Genomic DNA, 26,750 nt, shown 5'->3' on the forward strand with positions numbered 1-26,750 from the left:
TTGCAAAAGTATTCATCCCCCTTGACTTTATACCTATTTTGTTCCATTCCCAGCTGTAATTTAAATATTTTAAATATTATTTTATGTGACGGATCTGCACAAAATAGTAAGTTGGTGATGTGAAATGATAAAAATATATTTAAAAAAGAATGAGTTTGCCAAAAAGCATGTGGGCAACTCCCTAATTGTATGGATGAAGGTGTTCTGGTCAGAGGAGACTTCCAGCAGATCAATGACCTAAATTATACTGCTAAAGGAACACTTGAGTGAGTTGATGGGAAACATTCAAATGTGTTGGTATGGCCTAGTCAAAGTCCAGACCTTAATCTAATTGAGAATCTGTGGTTAGAAGATCACTGTTTACAAGCGAAAACCATCCAACTTGAAGGAGCTTGAGTAGTTTTGTCTTGAGGAATGGGCAAAAATCCCAGTGGCAAGCTCAGAGACTTATCCAAAGTGGCTTGTCAATTAGCACAAACGGTGAACACTAAATTTTTCTGTGTAGGCATGTTCTGTTTATGAAATGAAGCAAACTCTCAAACGATCCATTGTAATTCCTGGTTGTAAGGCAACAAAACATGTAAAATGGGGGCATGAATACTTTTGGAAGTCACTGTATATATTTTTTTTCCAAGAGAAATTGGCAAATGAAAAGCTAATAGCTTTCACTGATGATCCCCAGTCCCATGTGGGATCTGCAATGAAAAAGGGGCAGGATAATTTTGCATGATTTTGACATTAAAACATTGAGTGTTTCCTGATTTATATCCTCGTTTTACGATCTCTTTGGGAACCGGAGGCATGATATGAAGCAGATTGGAGACAACGCTGGAAGGAGACAGTTCAAGTCTGTTGGTTTATTTTGGCCCAGAAGTTGGGAGGCCCCACTACAAGGTGGAGCAGGTTCAGAGGGAGAGTATATCACTGCCACAGACAGAGCAGAGAAGTTTTTTCTTTTCTGCGCATTAGGATTAGGCTAAATTTATTCAGCTGCTGGCCTTTCTTCATTAACAAGAAAGTGTTAGATTTATAGATATAACTTCCATCAAGACTAATGGGGTGACTGAAACAGGGTCACTTGTCTTTTTTACTCTCTGCCACTTTTTGGTTAAAGTATTTGGATTATTATTTAACTTCTATATGATAAGCCCAATATTAAAATATTAACAACTAAATTATATGTTCTACTAAATGCCTCCATCATACTAAAGCAAAAATGCAAAAACTTAGTATTTCACTGCATAACATACAGGGGTTGGAGAATGAAACTGAAACACCTGTCATTTTAGTGTGGGAGGTTTCATGGCTAAATTGGACCAGCCTGGTAGCCAGTCTTCATTGATTGCACATTGCACCAGTAAGAGCAGAGTGTGAAGGTTCAATTAGCAGGGTAAGAGCACAGTTTTGCTCAAAATATTGAAATGCACACAACATTATGGGTGACATACCAGAGTTCAAAAGAGGACAAATTGTTGGTGCACGTCTTGCTGGCGCATCTGTGACCAAGACAGCAAGTCTTTGTGATGTATCAAGAGCCACAGTATCCAGGGTAATGTCAGCATACCACCAAGAAGGACGAACCACATCCAACAGGATTAACTGTGGACGTAAGAGGAAGCTGTCTGAAAGGGATGTTTGGGTGCTAACCCGGATTGTATCCAAAAAACATAAAACCACAGCTGCCCAAATCACGGCAGAATTAAATGTGCACCTCAACTCTCCTGTTTCCACCAGAACTGTCCGTCTGGAGCTCCACAGGGTCAATATACACGGCCAGGCTGCTATAGCCAAACTTTTGGTCACTCATGCCAATGCCAAACGTCGGTTTCAATGGTGCAAGGAGCGCAAATCTTGGGCTGTGGACAATGTGAAACATGTATTGTTCTCTGATGAGTCCACCTTTACTGTTTTCCCCACATCCGTTAGAGTTACGGTGTGGAGAAGCCCCAAAGAAGCATACCACCGAGACTGTTGCATGCCCAGAGTGAAGCATGGGGGTGGATCAGTGATGGTTTGGGCTGACATATCATGGCATTCCCTTGGCCCAATACTTGTGCTAGATGGGCAAACATTGTATCCTGAAGGCGGTGCCGTGTATCAGGATGACAATGCACCAATACACACAGCAAGACTGGTGAAAGATTGGTTTGATGAACATGAAAGTGAAGTTGAACATCTCCCATGGCCTGCACAGTCACCAGATCTAAATATTATTGAGCCACTTTGGAGTGTTTTGGAGGAGCGAGTCAGGAAACGTTTTCCTCCACCAGTATCACGTAGTGACCTGGCCACTATCCTGCAAGAAGAATGGCTTAAAATCCCTCTGACCACTGTGCAGGACTTGTATATGTCATTCCCAAGAAGAATTGACGCTGTATTGGCTGCAAAAGGAGGCCCTACACCATACTAATAAATTATTGTGGTCTAAAACCAGGTGTTTCAGTTTCATTGTCCAACCCCTGTATATCAGTATTGGAAATACTTGAAGGCAACACGTGTAACGTCATGGTGGGAATATGTTGCAAGCTCTTACTTGTAGTTAGAACCGTTACCACAAGAGGGCAATATGACCATAAACCCTTTTATTCAGAATTAACAGTCTCTGTGACAATGCTTGGATTTTTCCAAACCTCTCTACTAAATAGCCTATTTTAAAACTATGAACGCAAAAGCTTAACATAAATTTATGGCACATATTTATGCAGTGGTCCAGCTAAAAAAAATTGGAATAATGGAATGAAGAAAACATGCAGGCAAGGAAAGAACAAACAAAAAGCATACAAGAAGGGAAGAATTGATAAAAGCACAGACAGGGGTAAAATACGAATAAAGGGAAACATCTAGAAGGAAAACTGAAACAAATGAAAGGAACAGAAGGACAGAAAAAAAAAACGAAAATAATGAATTAATGACAAGGAAAGGAACAAAGGTAAGAAAACAAAGAAAAGAGCAAATAAGGAGACATGGCAAGAAGGAAGGAAGGACGTTTTTTGACAATGGGAGGAAAAATTATTTTTCAGTACTCTATTTTTCTTTATCCATACTTCTCTAGACCTGGAAACACTAAAATCAATTCCAGACTGAGCAGGAATCCTGAATATAAGCTACTGCAAGTTTAACTACAGTCCCTCCAGTCAGCACTAAATTTGCCAAGTCATACATTGGTATTGTAATTTCCTTTATGTGTAATCACAAATGGCGCAGAGTGCCAATAACAGGATTTGGGTGTAGTCAGAATCGCTGTAAAACAAAACACAACAGAGTTTTAACCATCTTACAGAAACAGTCTGTAAAAATGGACTAATGTTGTTTTAAGATTTTGATGGTTTCTGTTTTTCTCTGAAGCTCGAAATTTTCCTTTATCTATCCCAAATGGTTTCCTAAACTGTCGCAGAGTTTCCTTCCTTTGATGTTTCCACACTTTTTTGTGGTGTTAATATGACTCGGTACCCTAATCATTAAACGAACACCCATGGTGCAGCATTAGTGTGTGTTTTCTGCCCTTATCAGAGTTGAGCTGCAGGCCAGAATAAATACAGATTAGGTGGTTTCAGTAAATAGGAGTGGACACTCATGAGATGTACAGCACAGTAGACGTAACATACAAAGTTTTATTAATAGATAACAGCACATTTGGTAGCTAAAGCTTTATTCCAATTAAGCTGTTTACCAACAAATACACATCTTTATTATCAGACAGCGCAAACTGTAAAAACTTTTCAGTCTTCAGGCCCAAACGCATTTAATAAAAACATTTTTGACTCCTCACTGATGTGTTAGTTCAGTTGTGGGACAGACTGCGAGCGAGTTAAGTAAAAGGAGACTTGGATTTCATGCAGAGTTGTGAGCTCTGTAATACTTTGCAGTGCAGCTTAAACAAGCACTGCTGTTTCCTCCACAAAAATATCCTTGCTTGCTCTGTGCAGCCACCTGGTATAAATCTTCATGTTGAGGAGGAGAAAACAACTTCTGGGGTCTGCACCTGGTCATAGCTCATTGCTTTGTTCTTTCCGGCCTGGTTTCTTCTCTGCTGGAACTCTGAATGCCACATAGGGGCACGTCCTGGAGTTCAGACAGACCAGCTTCTTCAGGGTGGCAGAGTTTACAATGTCGAAGCCAACTTTGCCTCCAAATGTGCTGGGCTTCCAATATTCTGGAGAACAAATGGGGTTACCCAGGAGGCCTTTGAGGGAAAAGGGGGCACCCATTTCCACCATGCTTTCTCCGAATATTGCCCCCGCTCGAGTCTTCTCCAGCAATAATCCGGGGTAGAATTCAAGAGTGTCAATATCACCATAGAGCTCTTCAAGAGTGCTGGCTATCTCCTCATTATCTGCAAAAAGAACCCAGAAGTAACACTTAAAATGTACACTGACAATGGAGTGCATAAAAAATTTATAATTATATTAATCTGACACATGTATAAATAGTAATGTGGCAGAATAATATCTAAAGTGTCAGCAAAATAAGGATGAAAGTAGAAAAACTTTAAAACATGTTGCAGAAAGTTTGTTGACCTTAACATGAAGTCTGTAAGTTCTTGTGGTTCTTTGGCATCATCATCAGGAAGGAGTAAAATCTCACTGAACAGAATCATCCATCTAACCATCACTCATGCCCACATTGCCCAGCAATAGTAATCATAACCCTTGAACCTGTCCAGATTTTGTCAAGACAGAACCACACACTTTATAGGATGTTATTGGGATTTCATGTGGTAGACCAACACAAAATGGGTCATAATTATGAAGTGGAAAGAAAAAGTGGGTTTCAACACCACCTGGGAAAAGCTGCAAAGATCCACAGCTCAGGTGGGAAAGGCCAAAAGGAGGTCAATCTGCTTTTTACCAGAAGCCATGCAGGGCACACGGAAAACATGTGGAAGAAGGTGCTCTTGTTGGATAAGACCAACCTGTAACTTTCTGTTCTCAAATTCCAATTCAATTCAAAGATACTTTATTGATCCCCGAGGGAAAATTAGAATTCCAGTACAACCCATCCAGACATACATCATTCTACATACAAAACGCTTTTTGTGGGGGAAGACTAATATTGCACCTCACCCTGAACACACCAACCCCACTGTGAAACTGTGGGGATGCTTTTCTTTGGCTGATTTTATGGGAACGATGGGTGCAGCTAAATACAGGACAGTCCTGACAGAAAATCTGTTAGGAGCAGGAAAATACTTCAGACTAGACATGAGATTCATCTTCTTGCAGCTGAGCTAAAATTAAATGGTGTAGATAAAAGGACAATCACATGTTAGAAATGGCCCATTCAAAGTCCAGACCTAAATCTAACTGAGAAACTGTGACACAACTTGAAAATCGATGCTCAGAGTTGCTCTTCATCCAATTTGACTGAGCTTCAGCTATTATGCAAAGGATGAGCAAAGATTTAATCAAGAATATTTAGTGGGCAGGGTCTAATTCCTTCACAGCAGCCCTTAAGCCTACGGAGAACCAAGTGACAGGTTAATGTGTTGATTGACCCTCCTTGATAAGAGATAATAATTTTCTATGACATTTTTCAAGGCAGGACAGGAAGTCTTCATTAATACTTCACTACCAAACAGCAAGTGACTACAGCTTCCATCAGGAAGTTCAGATTTCGGCCAAATTTTAAACACTTCTTACTGGCAGTGAACTTGGCAGAACCGAAGGCAATGTAAGGGCTTGCTCACTGTACGACCTAGTGGAAATGCGTGGAATCGAATGGCGGGCTTGCTGGATGCTGCTTGGAGCTTTAATTTTATGTGTTATTCCACAGAGAACACAAATGTTGGTTTCATGTTTCATGCTGCAAGGAACATTTGTAGGTGTGGCACTGGCACTCTAAGCCTTGCAACACCAAACACTCTTTCAAATATGAACTCATAAGCATTGCTGTCTTTTCTGGCCTCTCAAAGTTAGGCTGCAGTCTTTAGCCACAAATTTGAAATGAAGACAAAATACCTTTAAACATTTTTCTAGCAAATCATGCCCCAATACAACAACTCTCCATTTGCTACCTTTTAGAGGTTAACAGCCTTTTACACGAGAAGTGTAGTAGGTGTTCTCACAGGTGTTCTTAGTCTGCACTTGGAGCTGCATGGGCTGCACACACAGTGGTTTGACTTACCAGTGAAATGTCTAAATGAGGTGTATGGCTTGAGGTTAAAACGCTTCCTGTACTCGTTGAAAGGCTGGATCCTGAGCTGGCGGGACTCCTTTATCGTTCCCACGGCGACTTCGGCAACAATAGCATTCATGTTGTGGCCTCCACCAATCTGCAGGGTAAAAACGTTTTAGAATTATTTAAGACCAAAATATATTGTTTTTCGTTGCTATGAATGGTGATACAGATTTCTGAATTGAACTGAATTGAGATATCATAACCCAATGCCACTTCTGTCAGGTAAGAACAGGAAACAGAGGCTACAATTTGCACAGGTAAAAAAGTTTCATGATCTGTTAAGTCTCCACTTCAGTTTCAACATTAAGATGGTAGGGTCAGAATTTGGCATAAACAAAATGAAAGCATGGATCCAACCTGTCTTGTGTTAACTGATAAGACGGGAAGTGGTGGGATAATAGTGTGGGGGATGTTTTTGTGGGGCCCCTTAGTGCCAGCATCATTTATATGCTACAGCTAACATAGTATTGTTGCTGACCATATCCAAACCTTTATGATAATCCTGTAACCATCTTTTGATGGCTGCTTCCAGCTGGATAATTTTGCACATCACAAGCCAAAATGACTTCAAACTGGTTTCTTGAACACGACAACGAATTCACCGTACTCCGATGTCCTTCACAGTCACCAGATCTCAATCCAACGGAGCACTTTTGGGATGTGGTGGAATGAAAGATGGATGTGCAGCTGAAAAGTCAGCAGCGACTGCATGATGCCATCATGTCAAAATGGACCAAAGTCTCTTAAGGACTTTTTCAGGCACCGTGCTGAAAAAAGGGTTAAGGCAGTTCTGAAGACCCACTTGCTATTATCTATACCTAATTAAATGTCTAGTGAGTATAAACACATTTATCAAAAATGTTCTAACTTTGTTGTTCTTTTGCAAATAAAACATTCCAGGATCCACTAGTATGTGTTTGGGCATTCTCCTGTGTTAATTGCTTTGGGCAACGTCCAACATAAAGCACAAGAATTGTCTTTAACTGTTTTTTCACAAAGCTGGCCAACGTTATTACTCTGAACTAAACAATAAAAATGCAACAAAACAGGAAAACTAAGAATGAATGTCCAACAGCACCTCAGTTGCCTGTGACACCTAAATGATCTGCTCTGTTACACAAACGTGGATAAACTAAGATTACATATCTATTACAACCATTTAGTCCAAACAACCAAAGTACAATGTTTGGCTGTTTGCTGAAAAAAAGGACCTAAGAAACATTATACAATGAAAAAATAACTTTTTTTATTCTTACTACTAAGCTATAACATCAGAAGAAACTGTTGAGACTCTTTGGTCAAACTTAAAGCCTTAATCAACAGGATTTATGTTGATTAAAACTTCAGCGCTTCCTTATGTCTTTAGGTTGATACCTGGCCAGCAGCTTGCCGAGAAAAGGCATCCACTAGCTTCTCCACGCCGTAGTGAGTGAGGACAGACGTGTTGAAGAGGAACTGCGTGTATGATAGCTCATCTCCGTTAATGTGGAAGCTGTCAGGCATCAGAGGGTGCCAGTGATAGAGCTGGCTGAATTCTAGCGCGATGCGGTTCCCATATTGGAAGTGGGAGTGGAACAGCAGGGTGGGATCAAACTTCAGCTGCAGCAGGTAGCCGCTCAGGTGCTGCACGTAATCCTCTATCACGATTTTTATGGTCTCACCTGGAAGACATGGATAGAAAAAAACAACAAGGACAGCCTGAGGTTAAAATTAAGCAATAAAGTCAGCCTCAGATCAACAAGAAAAAAAAAGTTAAATCCAAAATTACATCAAAAATGAAAGTTAATGAAAAGAATTACAAAAATGTAACCTGTATATAATCAAATCATTTTCAATTAAATAAATGTAAATTTATCACTTGTTAAATTCTTATATATTGACTATCTAAGAAGGTAAATTCTACATTCTAAATGAAATATATTAGCTGTATACATTAGTAAGTTGCCTGCTTAATTTGTACATTAGCTGTATATACTGCAAAAAAATGACATTTGGAACCAAAGCACATAAAATAAAAAAAATAAAAATTATATATATATATATATATATATATATATATATATTGTGATGGAAATTCTTGCAGTAAGTGTTCCAAAGTGTATGCCCTTTAGGTTACCTCACTCCTCAGAACATCTGTGTTAGAGGAGGAGGCTGTAAAGCCATTATCAGAAGTTTAATGGTTAAAACCCATCATTTAGGGTGATGTCTCAAGAAGAGCAGATGCTGTTCCTAGATAACTTTGTCACCTCTGAACCCGAGAAGGGTCTGGGGTCATAAAACACAGACTCTTTGAAGTTGAGATAACACTGTCATGTTTGGCATAAATACTGTGTGTAAATGGTATTCGTCTTCAAACGCTGAATGCCTTTGAATAAAACTTATAAAGACAAAGTCCGGATTTTCTCTTGTTGTCACTTTCTCATTCACAAAGAGTTGTCCTTAAATTCATGACTATGAATATTGTAGCTTCACACTGAAGGCATCAAAACTATGAATTAACACATGTGGAATTATATACTGAACAAAAAAGTGTGAAACAGCTGAAAATATGTCTTATATTCTAGGTTCTTCAAAGTAGCCACCTTTTGCTTTGATTACTGCTCCACACACTCTTGGCATTCCGTTGATGAGCTTCAAGAGGTACTCACCTGAAATGGTTTTCACTTCACAGGTGTGCCATGTCAGGTTTAATAAGTGGGATTTCAAGCCTCTGCTACGATACCACTGCTGAGGACAGGCAACAAGCAGAAGAGACTTGCTTGGGCTAAAGAACACAAGGAATGGACATCAGACCAGTGGAAATCTGTGCTTTGGTCTGATGAGTCCAAGTTTGAGATCTTTGGTTCCAACCACCGTGTCTTTGTGCGGCGCAGAAGAGGTGAACGGATGGACTCTACATGCCTGGTTCCCACCGTGAAGCATGGAGGAGGAGGTGTGATGGTGTGGGGGTGCTTTGCTGGTGACACTGTTGGGGATTTATTCCAAATTGAAGGCATACTGAACCAGCATGGCTACCACAGCATCTTGCAGCGGCATGCTATTCCATCCGGTTTGCGTTTAGTTGGACCATCATTTATTTTTCAACAGGACAATGACCCCAAACACACCTCCAGGCTGTGTAAGGGCTATTTGACCAAGAAGGAGAGTGATGGGGTGCTGCACCAGATGACCTGGCCTCCACAGTCACCGGACCTGAACCCAATCAAGATGGTTTGGGGTGAGCTGGACCGCAGAGTGAAGGCAAAAGGGCCAACAAGTGCTAAGCATCTCTGGGAGCTCCTTCAAGACTGTTGGAAAACCATTTCAGGTGACTACCTCTTGAAGATCATCAACAGAATGCCAAGAGTGTGTGGAGCAGTAATCAAAGCAAAAGGTGGCTACTTTGAAGAACCTAGAATATAAGACATATTTTCAGTTGTTTCACACTTTTTTGTTCAGTATATAATTCCACATGTGTTAATTCATAGTTTTGATGCCTTCAGTGTGAAGCTACAATATTCCTAGTCATGAAAATAAAGAATATATATATATATATATTTATAGATTACACTGTTTTAACCAAGTACACCCTGCTCGCTGCTTGATTTTTACCCAGGAGCAGTGAAGTCTTTTAACCTTTGCTAATTTCGCAGAAAGCTGCTGACAACCAAGAATTGGTGCATCTAAAGGCAGTGAATGAAAGATGGAATCATCTCTTCCTAGCAAACTTCCTACAGTAAATATCATTTTTCCACATTGTTTTTAGTGAGCTCATAATGGTTGAAAACTAGTCTGGAAAATAATGTTTTACGGCTAAGAAGTGACCCTGAGCGTGCTGTGTTGTGCTATCATTTTAGACGGGTTCACTGCTCTGTGTGCCCACAAGGAATCCTGCAATAATATCCAAAATCATGCACACTCCAACTACTGTAAACTATACCTATTAGCCACTGCTGAGTCTCTTTACTTCTCTTTCTCATAACTAAATATGATGCCAGGACTTTTCTTAGACAGAGTGACAAATATATTTTGCATTTTAACTGCATCCTGAAGAACTTACATCTTCCTTCTGTCTCCCTGCCAATATTTATAATTTGGCCGTGCGGTTGCTTGGCGCCGGATAGAAGCCCTGTTCCAGCGAAGTGCAAGAGATAAGGATCTCTTTGTGAAATGGACCTGAGCATGGTGCATTTATGTTACTTACGTCATTAGGTTGTAGAACTGGCAAGGTTAAGGACGCCACTCCTACTTCTAATTCTCTGAAAACCAACCCAAACTGCCACTGCTGCTATCAAACCTCTGCACGCCACATTCAAGACCCAGAATTGCTGCCACCAAGACAAAAAACTTCCACAACCTCCCTAGGAAAGTTTTGAACACCTCTATCATGCCCATTTTGGATGATTTTCTAATGTTGTCTTGCAATCCTAGGCTGGTGTAGAGGGGGCCTTAGCTATTGATCCAACTGACAGTGGTTAGTGTTAACCAGTGTTAACTAGTGTTAATCATACCCCCAACTCGCTTGTAACAATAAAATTCAAAGCCTGCACCATCAAACCACCAATGCAAAAGCTGGTGTGTTGCAGCCTAAAGTAAATACCCTTAACTGAGAGCTGTAGCTTTAGTGGGTGCTTGTAGTTGTTGGTTGTAGATTGCATGCAGAAACATAGCCAGCAGTTTTAATTTGAAAGAATCAGCACATTGATTAAGATTTAGCATCTACAGACAAATGTGGACAACACAGAAGTAATGTTCAACATAAAATATAACAAACTCAAACTATGAGCTATGTGCTGCAACCAGGAATAGGCTCCAAAAGTTCTAATGTGACAAACATATTTTTCATAGTGTCCAGCTCACCGATGACGATGAGGCGGGTGGTCTGGAAAAGCTGCTCATCGTCCCAGGTAGGATGCTCTGCTTTCAGGATGTCACACACTCTGTTATGCTCCCTGAGCCACAGCGTGGCATACAAAGCCAAACCAGGAAGGAGCCCGAACACCTCCTGACCAATGGCCATCTGTTTCTCCTCAGGGATGCCAGGAGGGTAGCTCATCCTGACGGGAGCATCAGCTACAGTGGGAGGATACATTTCTCCATTGATTAACTGATGGAGAAACATAAGAATTTATTATGATACAGTACATCTTTCATTAATTAATTATGCTTTCCTATTGCTAGCAATATATTCATTGAAACAAAAGCCTGCTCAGCATATTTCCATTAATGATGTTTGCCATAAATCAGGATAAATAATTAGAGCAAATAGAAACTAGGCACTAGGCCTTAATGTGTAAGAAGACCCTACATTGTTTCACTTATTGAGTGAAACTGCAGCTGCAGACTCGAAACTCCATTATGTTCTGTTCTGATCTTGTTCGTATGTTAAAGCAAATTTTAAATGTCTCCTGATTTTACCTGATATTTCAATTTTCCATCTTTGAAAAGCCGGAGGGTGTGCTGACGATCTAGGCTGTCTCCATAAATGTGCCCTGCATCGACCTATATGAGTCACAAGATAAAACAAACATTTATTGAAATTATAACAATTAGCAGCCATCATTTGATTCTGTTTACAGCTTAAACTAAAACTTCCCAGTGTTCGTTTCCTACATCTGGCCAGTATCTGATTAAAATAATCTGATGCTTCTTAAATAAGTTATTCTCTGTTTTTCTCCTTCTCTAAAGAGTTTATTTTTTTCTTGAACTGACCCCATGTGCTAAAGCCTTAGTGAAGCCCAGACCCATGCGATTGTAGGTCTTGAAGAACTGGTGTGTGAAGTGCTGAGCAAAGAAAGCAAACATGACATTGGAGCCCTGAGGGTCAGGTCTGAATGTCCTTCTTTTCAGTAACCTCTCAACCAACACCTCTGGGTCAGGAAGCCCTTTTCTGCCTGAACAAAATGAGAAAAAACATGACGTTACAGACAGCACAAAGGAAAAATACCAAACTAAACAGCGGATTCCTCCAGATTTATTAGCACCTCTGGTAAACAAAGTGGCCCTCAAAGGTGTTCACACCCCTGTTAAACTAACAGTTAATTATGTGAAAAAGGAGACCATGATAATTCATTTCAAAACTTCCCACGTGATGCGATACATGTCCTGTAAAATACAACTAAAGAAATAAACAAATCTGTTAGAACGAAAAATAAGAAAAATCTGCAATGAGCTGGTTGCATACATGTAAACACCCTTAAACAAGTAGTTTGTTAAAATACCCCTTGATTAAGTTTTAGCAGTCAGTCTTTGGTAGGAGTCTATCCACATTCCAAATCTATACTTGGGAATATTTGCCCATTCTACAAAACGTTGTCCAAATCTGTGAGATTGAGAAGAAGTCTCTTGTCCAGAGCGCTCTTCAGGTGAGCCACAGGTTTTCTGTTAGAAATAGTGCTGGATTCTGTCCCAGTCATTCCAAAATGTTCGCTTTACTCTTTTGAAGCTGTTCTTTTGTACATTTGGGTGTATGCCTGGACTTACAGGCACACATCAAAACATATGCTTGTAAAGTATGCATCCTGTAGGTTTTGTGTCAAAACTGACTGATGGTCAGAACTATTTAAAACTTCATCCACCTTGAAAAAAAAACAAAAAAACAATTTCCCCCAGAAGATAAGTAACACCAGTGCTTGATGCTGCCACCACGTTTCCCTTTGGGCATGGTGTTGTTATGTTTTCAAAAACTTTTTAGGAAACTTTAGATTTTCCTCACAAGGCTTGAGGAGATTTTAGTTAGGCCTGAATGCTTCTTTTTAAAAGGAATAGGCTTTTTTTTATTTTTTTTTACAATTCCTACTTCTTAGTCCATACATATGGAAAACACAGGAGATTGATGTCACATGTTGAACACAACCAGTCCTTTATGGAAAATCTTGCAGCTCCTCCTCCTTCCCTTTTAAAAACATTTTAAAAAGTTTCCAGTTATTGTCGTCCCACCTTTTCTCCAATTATTAATTACCGTCTTTATTGAAGACGGGCAACTCTTTTCCTGACAAGATCCTTCTGATCCTTTGTAACCACTCTGCAATTATGGCTTCAGCTAAATAATTCAAATATGGAAAAAATCTAGAAAATGCAACTAGGACTGCTGAACTTTAGTTCTAGTTAATCAGATTCAACATAATGTAAATTCAAGATAGCTAAATGCTGAAAATGAATCAGATGGTAATTTAGTGAACTATTAGTTTAAGAGTGTGCACACTTATACAACCAGATTATTGTACATTTTTGTTTTTTACACCTCTCCCCCAACAGATTTTTTTGTTTTTATTCAAATTGTGTCCAATGTTATATCTGGTTTGATATGATTTATAATTGGTTTAATTTCTTCATCACAAATACAGGTGTGCACACTCTTTTGAAAGCCACTGTATCTTTAAATATCTTAAATAAACCAGCAACATGTGGAGATTACCTCTATTTAAAGCCCCTCACTCTGCTTGGAGACATGATAAACCTGGTGTCCAGTCTTGTTTGTCCCTGTTGTTTTAAATGTTTTAAATATCGTTCTGACTTTAGATTTGTACAAGTTTAGGTCAGTAGATAATTCATGTGGCCATCTCCTGTTTAATGAAGATCAGCACAAATCTGCCTCACTTGAATGCCATGTTCTCGTGTCTTTACCATTTTGAAGAGTGGTGAAAGAGTGAGAAATGTTCCACGATGTCAGATACCATAATTACTAATGAAAAGTTCCTTGGCACTCTGATAATCTCTAAAAATAAAGTTAAAATAAAAAAAGAATGTTTCATTGCTTTTGTAGATGCTTACATTTATATTCACAATTTTGACCAAAATCAATAACCATCTGTAAAAAAACAAATTTAACATTATTACGTTTTCTCCTAACATGGGATTTTCTTTCTCTTTAAAAAAATACACTCAAATTAAAGTTTCGATTTTTTTTTTCTTCAAATTTTCAGTTTGATTTTCTGCTGCTCCATTAAAATTTGTATTTTTATTTTAAGGCTTTTTTAAAAATCTTGTAAAAAAAGTGCCAATATGTGTAGAAAACATTGTGCTCTTGTTGTAATAATAGAGAAACAGATAAAAGATAAAAAGATAAAAGTGAAACAAGGTTCTGTGAATCATATAATACTTCTTGATATATTTAAGTCCTTATAATATATGGTGGTAAATGTGAATATAGAGGATAAGCCGACAAGGACATTTATGCATGAAATCTACTTTGTTCTGAGGTAATTAAAATGTTTTTATTTGATGTAGCTATAAATTTACTTCAGTAGCTCTTTGAATCATTCATATAGTAGCACAGGGCAAATGTAAAAATTTAAAAATCATTAATGCTCCCAGTTTAAAAAAAAATATGGTCAAGAGGCCATAAACAAAAGTGAAAAGCTGTGCTCAATTACTAAAAGGTACTTTTAATGAGAAATTACATCATGTTGAGGTAAAATAATGCTATCACTGATATTCTTGCGGCCTCAACCTCTCCCAGTCCGGATGTTGTGAGAAAGAACAGATGAAGAGCAGAAAATTAAGATTAACGCAAGTTTAATTTGGAAGACCATAAGTCCAATGATTTCTAATGCAAAATGAATATACAAAATTACATAAAGGAAAGAATATTACATAAGGGCCCTTACGGAGAGAGATCACAGATTTCAGCAAAGCATGGCTGTCTTTACCCAGATATCTCTGTCATTAGAAGTTCCAGTACATCTTTATACTGTTGACTTCAAAGCTTACTGACTGTGCCTTCCCTTTTTTCGTCTGGTGTTGTAAATCAGCCAAGCTCCCTTGTGGCATCTATACCATGGCCAAAAGTTGACATTAATTGCTTTATTGTCCCTACAGCCAGCTTTTACTGCTTGCAGCTGTTGAGACCTTTCTAACCTCTGCTGCACCCCCGTACCATCCTGACTCCTGCTGTGATCTGTCTTCTCTCCTCAAGGCTCACTCATGTTAAATCTCAGTTTAATGTTCTCACATGCAAACTAAACTAATAGCATGAAAGTACATGATTTTTATTCTCAACAACCACTAATGACATCATTTGTCATCAGGTCAGCAACATGATTGGGTACAAAATAGGAAATTAGGAATGAACAGGTACAATTAGAATGAAGACAACTATGGACAGTTCTAGTTGCACACATAAAGATATAGCAACTCAGGGCTTACCTTTGACCCCCAGAGGCGTAGGGCAGTCCTCAGGAACAGGCGGCAGAATCCTGGTGTAGTAGCTGAGATTGTAGTAGGACTCCCAGCTGAGGTAGCTATATTTTGAATTGAAAGTGGGAGGACTGGGGATCAGTTTGGACCTCACTGTTGATAAAAGGAAAGGAGTTAGCAGTAACTAACAATGTGCTCCATGACCCAAGTGAATTTGATTAAATGAGGTTCTGACCTGTTAGAACCAGACGCATGAGGTTGTTCCGTAAGAACGTGTTGTTGATGATGTCCCAGAGCCATTGAAAATGGGTGAGAATGTAATGCACCACATCTGGACTAGGCTTGAGGAGCTCATGCACTCGTGTCCGAAACTCGGCTGTGATGAAGAAACAAAAAGAAAAAAGAACAACTTTTTTTTTTTCTTTTACTGGCAATGAGAACAACTGGGAACGGAGAGTGGAAATTTACTGAGTGGCTGAGTCATTATGTCATTGTCCATTGGGACCCCTCATAAGCCTTAATGGCAGAGGCCACCCACATATGGGTTAAACAATATGGTATTTCATTGTCATTATTGAGCTGAAAAATCCTGAATCCAGGCTCAAAGAGCATCCACTGGTTTTCCAACTCAAAAAAAAAAAGATTCGTTTAAACTAAAGGATCAACATTGAACTTTATTCAAAACATGAAGACATGTTTTCTTAAGTGATTTTTTGCGTCAAAATGCAGGTTACACAAACAGTGTGTTTCAATGTGGGATTCATTTGTTCCAGGAATTACACTAATATACCAATCTGAAACTCTGAGAACATAAACCAAAGGATTTAGTTTTAACATTTTGGGTCAGGCACTGTGGTGAGACCTCCAGATTTGTATTCCTCATTCAGTATGATGGTGTTTTCTTAATTTATTTTTTCACTGTTACTGTACTGTACAATTAAAGGTTTCTCTTTATAAACAAAAAAAAAACATAATTATCTGTAAGAAGGCCTACAAGGTCACTACAATCAGAGATCCATCTACTTCTCTTTCATGTCAGGTTTGTTAAGCTGTGCCCACACCACATATTTTTTGCCTTATTTTACCCCAGATTCCCAGTTGGGAAAGTATGCGTCAGTGTGCGCTAGTTGTGTTCAGTCTGCAGGGTGTTGGTCTGAACACCTAGTCTTTTCAAAATCTGTCAAGACTGGGAACGTTGTGTAGTGGCTCCCCAGCTTAAGTAATTTAACCACGTTTCTTTACCATCACATTGATCTAGTTCAGCCCTTGCGGCCTTCTTTCTGCCCCCGTGAAACTATTTCATCATGTCTTTTTAAGGATGTTTTTAACACTGTCAGGACCTGTGTTGTTAATCTAATTAACTACTCATGTAACACTGGTTGTGTTTAAGCTACCTTCAAACATACTGTACAACAGCTTCTTATCAAAAAGACCAACCTGGACATCTTTGTGCTTTCTAAGTTCATCTCCATCTCAAAGTGTCTTTTCTGTCAAAAGTGTTTGAAGAGGTAGCTTGTAACCAGTTACAGTCTTTTCTGTATTTAAATGGCGATGGGGGAAAAAAAAGTCCAATGTTGACGTCAACGGAACAGCCTTGAATTGGTTCTTGTCATATCCAAGTGGTTTTTCTCAGTCTATTTACAAACATATTCTTCTTTGTCTGAATTAACCCATGAGGTACCTCAAGACTCCATTCTAGGCCCCATCCATTTTCTTTATACACCTTTCCTTTGGGATCCATTTATAGTAAGCACAATATCGACTTCCACTGTTTTGGTGACAACTTTCATATCTGCCTGGCCACATCTCAGCCAACTGTCTTTATTCTCTTCATACCTTGCAAGATTCTCCTAGCAATTTACAAATATGGATGGAAATAAGTTTCCTTAACTTGAACAAAAATAAAACCAGACATGATTATATTTGGAGAATCAGATCTCTTAATTGGGACTAACAGTGCCATTGGTTAATTAGATTCTTACACTCATACATTTGCAAGAAACTTTGGTGTTGTCTTTGATTGTAGCTATAAATTTGGCAGACAAATCTACTCTGTGGTAAAGGAAATCCTTTCCCACCTAAGAACTACATGATCGAACTTTTTAAGTGGCAGTGCTTAACCAGTGGAACAATCTGCCTTTTCTCATCACAGCTACACAGACTCTTGATCATTTTAGGGCTAATTTAAAAACCTACTTTTATTTTCTGGGTTTTAGATCAAGCTGAACAGAATATTTTTAGCATTTATTGTGATAAGTGTCATACATATTTTACTTTTTTATGTTTTATTGTACCCTTTTAAGCTAATAGTGATTTTATATTTTTCACAGCAGTTTGATAAAATGTTGATGTTTTTTAAACTATTATAGAAATAAACTTGACTAGTAGATTATATGAGCTATTTTTCCGTATTTACCTCCCCAGGTTTTTGGAAAGGCTTTTGTTTAGTTTTGGTTTATTAGTTATAACTAAATCTAAGTCTCAAAACCTTTTTACAAGATCAGTAAATGGAGTCCCTGACTAAATTCAACAACTGCTGTTGGTGTACTTTCTGGGATTTTATGTCAGCCCAAGGCATAGTGTTAGCCAGCGACACATGCAGCCCTGCCAGTTTTGTCTAAACATCCTGGTCTATTTATGAGTGCATGACTTAGAAAACTGTGTAAATAAGCTGTCCACTGCATTTTGTTGATCTCAGAGGGCATAATCTTTATATCTGAATGTGGGATTTTCTAAGTTACTTGTTGGAAAAACAACAATCCCTGAAATAGGGATTTTGACTGAGAAAAGTTGATGTGAGGCCTTGTGTTTAGTATCTAACCTGTCTGCAGCACATATAAAATGCAGACAGATATGCATTTATTTATTTATTTGCACTCCTGCTGGGTTGTATCTAATTATCAGCCAAGCACAGAATATTTTGCAACTTCTCTTTATGATCATGTTTCTTTAATATCTAAGCACATGAGATTCAGAGAAACAAATTGCTACCAACTTCTTTTGCTAATAGTAGTCATTATCAAAACAACTAGGAAATCACACTGGTTTTCCTACTTGCAACAAGAACGCACTCAGCCTTGGTGATGATATTCTTAGATCTCTTAATCTGACCTTTGCTTGTATTGTTTGGCATCGTTTACAACAATGTTTGAAGTTAAAGAGAGACTGTATTGGCTGCTGTTTGTGTAACATGACCTGATCTGTTGTTCTATGCTGTGCAAACCGAAGCCAAAATGCCAGTCTTGAAATTTTACAAAATTCATAACAAAGCAACAAGTTAATAAAGCAGTAATAAACAAGTACATTTTTCAACATCAGTTTGTAAACAGATAGGAGAGAGAGTAGTATAGGATTGGGACCCTAACGTTAAATGACTTGGACAAATATCGGAGACAAAAAATGTCAACTCGGAGATATCTAGTAACAATCATTTCTAACTCATAATGGTTGAACATAGATATTGAAATACATTGTATAAGATACCACACAAATTATTTGACCGTCTTAACTTAGACATAGATTTTTCCTGTTTTACATAAGTTAGAATTGCATGTTTGGCCATAATAAACATTGTCACATTTGTAGAGAAATGGGGAACATCACCCAAGTTGCAAAGTCAGACTGGTGCACTTCACAAAAGAGAGAATGTCATGAACAAAGAACATTATGTGGAAATTTTAATGAAACATCCCATCATATCAGCGAGGAAGATAAAGCTTCAGCACAATCGCGTCTTCCATTCGCATACCAAATTAGTGGCTTCAGTGCAACTAAGACAGTGTTTGGAAATGAGCATCATATAGTTCTGATCTCAGCCACACAGAAAATTTGTGGACAGAGCTGGAAAAGAGTGTTTTTAACCAAGGACTCCTACAAACCGGACTCAGGTCCACCAGTTCTCTGAGAAGGAATGGGCCAAAAGTCCAACAAACTATTGCAAGAAGCTTGTGGAAGGATACCCGAAATGTTTGATCATAAAAAAAAGCTATGTAAATATTCATAGCCAATCCCATATCCTCCCTCTTGTGTTTAACTTTGCTAGGCTTTTCCTTCCTTCATTTCCTTGCATTCTGTCTCAGTTTTTTTCTAGCACCATTAAAAGGTCATTGCTAGTACTCATGAAATATCCATTAGCCACAAAGTGGGGGTAACCTCTGACTCGAATCCACAGCGGGTGGGTGTTTTGTGATAATGAGAAGCAGACCAGTTAAGACCAGCAGAGTAGAAGCCTCTGCAGAAGAAATCAACAGAAATACATTTCTGATCCAGCTGCTCTCCTGCTGGCAGTTCCCCCAGTTTTTGACAAATATTTGGTCTAGGCACGAGCTTCAACTTTGTGAACTAGGAGCTTAGTCACAATATAACAAAAATCCACTTTGAATTTTAAGCGTCTTGTGGAGAAAAGCCATTTCAAATTCCTGAGCAGTGTAAAAATACAAGAGGAAATGAGAGAATGCCTTTAAAGATGAGTGGACTCACGGATTGTGCAGTTTTCTCCATAGTATCCAGTATGAGTGCAGTCACACTCATACTTGCCCTCACCGTAGCGCACACAGACACTCCAGTGCTGACACGGGAAATAACAGCATGGGTTCACTGTGGTAAACAGGAGGGAAACTTGTGTTAAACACTCTGGGATCTGGTCATATAAAGAAGGTGGATCATACAGTGATATGACCCTTACACATACCCTTGTCAGATTGCCAAGTTTTTGTAAAAAAACCAAATAAATTTGTTTCTATAAGTGTTTCTACCTTTAATGTGACAAATATACAGCATTATTCAACTGAAAGACAAAAATCTGTTAAATATGGGGTGTTGTTTGTAAAGTTGCACAGTCAAAGGTTTACAGCAATATTTTCAGTTATTTAGCCAATCATGAGAGGAAAAAAAATTGGGGTTAATTTTTCAAAGTGAGATTTTCACAATGTCATTCATACATTTATAAATGTCACAGTTCCAAACTAAATATTTAGTTAGCAAGCTAAATATTTAGCTCCACACTAAATATTTAGTTTGTCAGTCAGTCATTTTCTACCGCTTATTCCATAGTGGGTCGCGGGGGAGCTGGTGCCTATCTCCAGCAGTCTATGGGCAAGAGGCGGGGTACACCCTGGACAGGTCGCCAGTCCATTGCAGGGCAACACACAAACAACCATGCACACACTCATTCATACACCTAAGGGCAATTTAGAGTGACCAATTAACCTAACAGGCATGTCTTTGGACTGTGGGAGGAAGCCGGAGTACCCGGTGAGAGCCCACACATGCACGGGGAGAACATGCAAACTCCATGCAGAAAGACCCCCGGCCGGGAATCAAACCCAGGACCTTCTTGCTGCAAGGCAACAGTGCTACAAACTGCGCCACCGTGTAGCCCAATATTTAGTTTGGAACTGTGAAATTTATAAATGTGTGAATAACAAGGTGAAAACATTACTTTGAAAAATGAACCTCCATTTTTTTCTCTTACGACAGGACTAATAGCTGAAATTATTACTGTCAATTTTTGACTGTGTAATTTTAAAGGGAAAGATATACAAAAAACAAAAAAGCTGCAGGAAGCTGGTTGTGTAAGTAATACTTTGTTGAACTACCCTTTGAATCCATTCCAGCATTTAGTCTTCTTGTGTACACGCATGCAATCAATTTAAGAGAATCTTATTAACTGAAAACAAAGTCCAGCTGTCCTAGTGGGAGTTTCCAGATATTTACTCATTTGCAACTTTAGGTAAAGCCATAGTTTGAAGATTGACTTGTTTGAACATGTTTATTCCCTTAAAAAATGAACTCAGCATTTTGTAATTTCAGAAAATCTATGCTGTCATCCGAAGAGGGCGGAGGACAGACTTGGATGTGGATGTTACCTTTTGCAGATCAGAGTGGAAAACTCTTGCCAAGTCAAGTCTTGCCTATCAAGAAGACTATATGCTAAAATTGAATTACAAGATTACTTTAGCAAAGTATTATTTTAAGGGTGATCACACTTGTGCGAACAGGTTGTAGCTTTTTTCATTATTTTCATTTAGCCTTTCAGTGATTTATTTGTGTTTTTGTTTAATTTTACAGCACACACAAGGAGGAAATGGGTTTGAAATGACTCATCATGGTTAAATTTTTTCCTGTCACAGAAACAAACCATAATAAACACACATTTTTGATTAAATGAGCCCGAGGGCTGATTTCTCTGAAAGGGATTCATTTCTAGGAAATTATAAGGAACGTCATGCAGCATGCATGCTCAGGGTTGCACTTATTCAGCAATAAATGTGAGCACCATTACCTAAAGGTACCCTTAAAGCAGGGAAACAATGAATTCAACAGAACCTTACCTTAAGCCAAAAGAGAGAAAGAAAACTGTTAATTAAAGCCTTCCTTTAAAGTCAGGACCACTTCAATGGAAAACGTCATCGATTTGAAGGAGTGGCAATTTATATTTATTTTGTGAAGATGCCGAAAAATAGATAAATGAATAATAATAACTTTTTACAAAAAGCCAAGCTTATACCAGCTCAACAACTACATTGTTGTAGTGGTGAGAAAGACCTGAATGCAGATAGAGCCCCAAACATAGTCAAAGTTAAATGCAGAAATAAACTTTAAAATAAACAAAATGAAAGGGATCCAATATAAAAACTGGATGCCATTGTCAGAACATAGTTTGACCTAGAACAGCAAATTTAGTTGGTTTTGGGTTTCTGACCCTGAACGACTTTTGTTCAAAACTATTTCTTACACATCATGTCTAACAGAAAAAACAAACAAGTAAAAAATAAACTATGACAAACTAACAACAGTGTTTATTTTAAACAATGTTATAAAACTTAAGTTCTAGGTGATTTATTCTCATGTAGTTTATTTATACCAAGTTTTTTATTTTCTTCTTTTTAAACACACTAAAATGTTCAGGAAATCATTTGTAATTTATAGATCAATAAGACAATATAAGACCACTATATAGACCACTAAGACCACGTCCACACAGAGCCGAAGACTGTAGCCACACATAGAAACGTTTCACAGAAAAGATTAAATCACCTAAAGCTAGGGAAGCTGTGATAGGCGTTTTAATCCGCCTGTGAGTGGCGCAGAAATGCTGCCACTGAAGTAAAGAATTTCACATTGCGCATGTGCGCGAAAGTGTAGGAAGAAGAGCCGCACTGCCAATACCTATTTCTGGTGGCTTTTCTGGTTGTTCCCAGCCAAGGAACTAAGCACCTGTGGCGAACAGTTTTCAAACTACAGGTCCTTCTCAAAATATTAGCATATTGTGATAAAGTTCATTATTTTCCATAATGTCATGATGAAAATTTATCATTCATATATTTTAGATTCATTGCACACTAACTGAAATATTTCAGGTCTTTTATTGTCTTAATACGGATGATTTTGGCATACAGCTCATGAAAACCCAAAATTCCTATCTCACAAAATTAGCATATCATTAAAAGGGTCTCTAAACGAGCTATGAACCTAATCATCTGAATCAACGAGTTAACTCTAAACACCTGCAAAAGATTCCTGAGGCCTTTAAAACTCTCAGCCTGGTTCATCACTCAAAACCCCAATCATGGGTAAGACTGCCGACCTGACTGCTGTCCAGAAGGCCACTATTGACACCCTCAAGCAAGAGGGTAAGACACAGAAAGAAATTTCTGAACAAATAGGCTGTTCCCAGAGTGCTGTATCAAGGCACCTCAGTGGGAAGTCTGTGGGAAGGAAAAAGTGTGGCAGAAAACGCTGCACAACGAGAAGAGGTGACCGGACCCTGAGGAAGATTGTGGAGAAGGGCCGATTCCAGACCTTGGGGGACCTGCGGAAGCAGTGAACTGAGTCTGGAGTAGAAACATCCAGAGCCACCGTGCACAGGCGTGTGCAGGAAATGGGCTACAGGTGCTGCATTCCCCAGGTCAAGCCACTTTTGAACCAGAAACAGCGGCAGAAGCGCCTGACCTGGGCTACAGAGAAGCAGCACTGGACTGTTGCTCAGTGGTCCAAAGTACTTTTTTTGGATGAAAGCAAATTCTGCTTGTCATTTGGAAATCAAGGTGCCAGAGTCTGGAGGAAGACTGGGGAGAAGGAAATGCCAAAATGCCAGAAGTCCAGTGTCAAGTACCCACAGTCAGTGATGGTCTGGGGTGCCGTGTCAGCTGCTGGTGTTGGTCCACTGTGTTTTATCAAGGGCAGGGTCAATGCAGCTAGCTATCAGGAGATTTTGGAGCACTTCATGCTTCCATCTGCTGAAAAGCTTTATGGAGATGAAGATTTCATTTTTCAGCACGACCTGGCACCTGCTCACAGTGCCAAAACCACTGGGAAATGGTTTACTGACCATGGTATCACTGTGCTCAATTGGCCTGCCAACTCTCCTGACCTGAACCCCATAGAGAATCTGTGGGATATTGTGAAGAGAACGTTGAGAGACTCAAGACCCAACACTCTGGATGAGCTAAAGGCCGCTATCGAAGCATCCTGGGCCTCCATAAGACCTCAGCAGTGCCACAGGCTGATTGCCTCCATGCCACGCCGCATTGAAGCAGTAATTTCTGCAAAAGGATTCCCGACCAAGTATTGAGTGCATAACTGTACATGATTATTTGAAGGTTGACGTTTTTTGTATTAAAAACACTTTTCTTTTATTGGTCGGATGAAATATGCTAATTTTGTGAGATAGAGGAATTTTGGGTTTTCATGAGCTGTATGCCAAAATCATCCGTATTAAGACAATAAAAGACCTGAAATATTTCAGTTAGTGTGCAATGAATCTAAAATATATGAATGTTAAATTTTCATCATGACATTATGGAAAATAATGAACTTCATCACAATATGCTAATATTTTGAGAAGGACCTGTATTTTGCCATAGAGGAGGAAACGTTTTGGTGTAAAATTCACAATGAATTGAATAACTTCTAAAACACAGCCGCAACCCTGAAGCCTGCCGCTGTTGTTGTTGGCTGGTTAGTGCATGCATTTTAAAAAGGTAGAGGCGAGGCAAACACACCAGTTAGTCACCGGTTAAGCAGATAGGGCTGTCCACATGGAGCCGCCAGTGCTACGGGCGGTGCCTTAAAACTCTCCCACTCTGGGAGCAGGGTTCAAATGTAGTCGGTTTTGCCGCCGCTTCATGTGGACGGAGGCACTATCCGACCAAGCAGCTTTACGGATACTCCCAAACCCGGCTTCGTGTGGACGCTCTATTAGTTTGACAGTGAGGAAAAGGTTTTACTGTGTAAAATATGTTCAGGCAGATTTCAGCAGAAAATGTTCCCACAGTCTGCAGATAGCAGTACACCTTGCATGTGCATTAATATCTTGTAAACCTTTTCACATTATGTTATGATACATAACATCATGTGTTTCTTTTAGGTGATAAACCAACAAAAGGTAGGGCATTTTTGTGAAGCAGAAGGAAATGGATGCATGGTTTTTCAAGGATTTTTGCAAATTATAATAAAAAGAAAAATCTGAAAACTGGCATGTGTGGCAAGCATTTATATTCCGCACCCCTGAATCAATATTTTGTATAAACACTATTCACTGTAATTATAGCTGCAAGTCCTTTGATGTATGTCTTTACCAGCTTTGCCTGTCTAGACATTGAAATTTCAGTCAACTCTTCAATGAAAAATAGCTCAAGCACATTCAGACTGAATGGAGAACATTTGTACATTAGTTTTCAAGTATTGTCACAGGGCCTTTGTTCTAAACCAGAGGTGTCCAAGCGTTTTGTCATGGGGGCCATAATGTCCAGATGAAAGCGCTCAGGAGGCCACAAAATTTTGATTGTCTTTTTTTGCAACAACATTTTTCATTCACATACAATGTTTTAATGAAACAAGCAATGTAGTCTGACTTCTGTATCTGCATTCTCTACTTGAGTAGGCAGACCAGGTTTATGCCAGTCCGAGGACCACAAATGGTCCCCGGGCCACACCGTGGACATCCCTATTTTAAACCATTTTACTGTCACTTCGGTTGTCATCCTGCTTAAAGGTTAACCTCTACCCCAGACTCAAGGTTTTCTTCCAGTATTGCCTTGTCTTTAGCTCAATAAACTATGGATAGCCTCCCTGTCCCTGCTGAGCACATACATCCTTACTGCATGATGCTTCCACCATGTTTCACAGAGGGGATGGTGTAACCTCTGAATGAAAATAGGCACCAAACCTGTCAGATTTTTAACTTTTAAATAATAACTGACAATTTTCCCCTTACTAAAGTATTATACACTAAAATCCCAAAGAATAATTTCAGGTTTCCTGTAATTCAATTCAATTCAATTCAATTCAGTTTTATTTATATAGTGCCAATTCACAACACATGTTGTCTCAAGGCACTTCACAACCGTCAGGTACATACATTCCAATTAGTCCTAACCATTGAACAGTGCAGTCAGAGTTAGTTCTTTATTCAAATTGGATAAAAAAAATTTCTGTCTAAGGAAACCCAGTAGATTGCATCCAGTCAGTGACTTGCAGCATTGACTCCTCCCGGATGTAGCATGTAGAGACAGTGGACAGTCACTGGCGTTGACTTTGCAGCAATCCCTCATACTGAGCATGCATGTAGCGACAGTGGAGAGGAAAAACTCCCTTTTAACAGAAAGAAACCTCCAGCAGAACCAGGCTCAGTGTGAGTGGCCATCTGCCACGACCGACTGGGGGTTTGATAGAACAGAGCAGAGACACAAAGAGAACAAAGAAGCACTGATCCAGGAGTCCTTTCTATGGGAAGGAAAAGTAAATGTTTGGTCGTTTCACCTAGAAAGAAAGAACAGATAAACTCTAAGCCAGTTTCCAAAGTTAGGGTCTGAAAAAGAGCACATAGAGTTAGTCACAGTAAAAGCTTAGTCAATCGCCATGTCTAGGAGAGAGAAAGGGTTAAACACTAAAAGACAGGGCCATGTGGATCATCGGTAGAGGGTGAGCATTAAGTTGTTGTCAGCACAAGCTCGGACGATGCCCCTCTCCAGAAAGGTGTCACAGGTAGACACAGAGCCAGGCCAGGTGTAAAAAAGGTTCAAGGGATATGAACACTTCATCCCACCATAACTGCACTAATCAGCAGTTTCAATCTATCTTTCTATTAGGGTTAACTGAAGCATGAACTGTTTCAAGGCTTGTATGCTGCAGCAAAACCTTTGGCCAATAACTCTGGATGACTTGCATGACCGCCTGGGACACAACATTCCTAAACATTAAAACAGCAAATTGATTCTTTTCCACTTTAGTATTCTTACAAATGGTGCATCGGTGGGCCTCCGAAACTGGCGGGTAGGTCCCATCTCATTGCAGGTGCTCCTTCCTTCAAGGAGCACATTCTGCTGGCGGGGCGGAGGGTCTGCGGGAGGGGGTGGGGCGGGGTCAACCTGGGTGTCCAATGTCTTATGTGCTCTGGGAGTTGTTGGGGTGGGTGTAGGTTTCCTTCTGGGGTGGGGATCGGTGGTTGGCCT

General features: G+C 39.3%; 1 protein-coding gene across 1 annotated transcript in view; it reads right to left on the bottom strand.

Moving 5' to 3' along the window:
- pdcl (phosducin-like) overlaps window positions 1-26,750 on the bottom strand; it is a 42,779-nt gene that overhangs the window by 5,870 nt on the left and 10,159 nt on the right. Inside the window, exons 3-11 of the mRNA XM_047373507.1 lie at window positions 19,774-19,890; window positions 15,530-15,670; window positions 15,304-15,447; window positions 11,869-12,050; window positions 11,575-11,658; window positions 11,017-11,263; window positions 7,552-7,838; window positions 6,124-6,271; window positions 3,990-4,333 (exon numbers count right to left, since the gene is read on the bottom strand). Coding sequence (XP_047229463.1) covers window positions 3,990-4,333; window positions 6,124-6,271; window positions 7,552-7,838; window positions 11,017-11,263; window positions 11,575-11,658; window positions 11,869-12,050; window positions 15,304-15,447; window positions 15,530-15,670; window positions 19,774-19,890 — 1,694 coding nt within the window. The remainder of the gene's footprint in view (window positions 1-3,989; window positions 4,334-6,123; window positions 6,272-7,551; window positions 7,839-11,016; window positions 11,264-11,574; window positions 11,659-11,868; window positions 12,051-15,303; window positions 15,448-15,529; window positions 15,671-19,773; window positions 19,891-26,750) is intronic.

The sequence above is a fragment of the Girardinichthys multiradiatus genome, chromosome 8, assembly GCF_021462225.1.
Source record: "Girardinichthys multiradiatus isolate DD_20200921_A chromosome 8, DD_fGirMul_XY1, whole genome shotgun sequence".
NCBI classification, from domain to species: Eukaryota; Metazoa; Chordata; class Actinopteri; order Cyprinodontiformes; family Goodeidae; genus Girardinichthys; species Girardinichthys multiradiatus.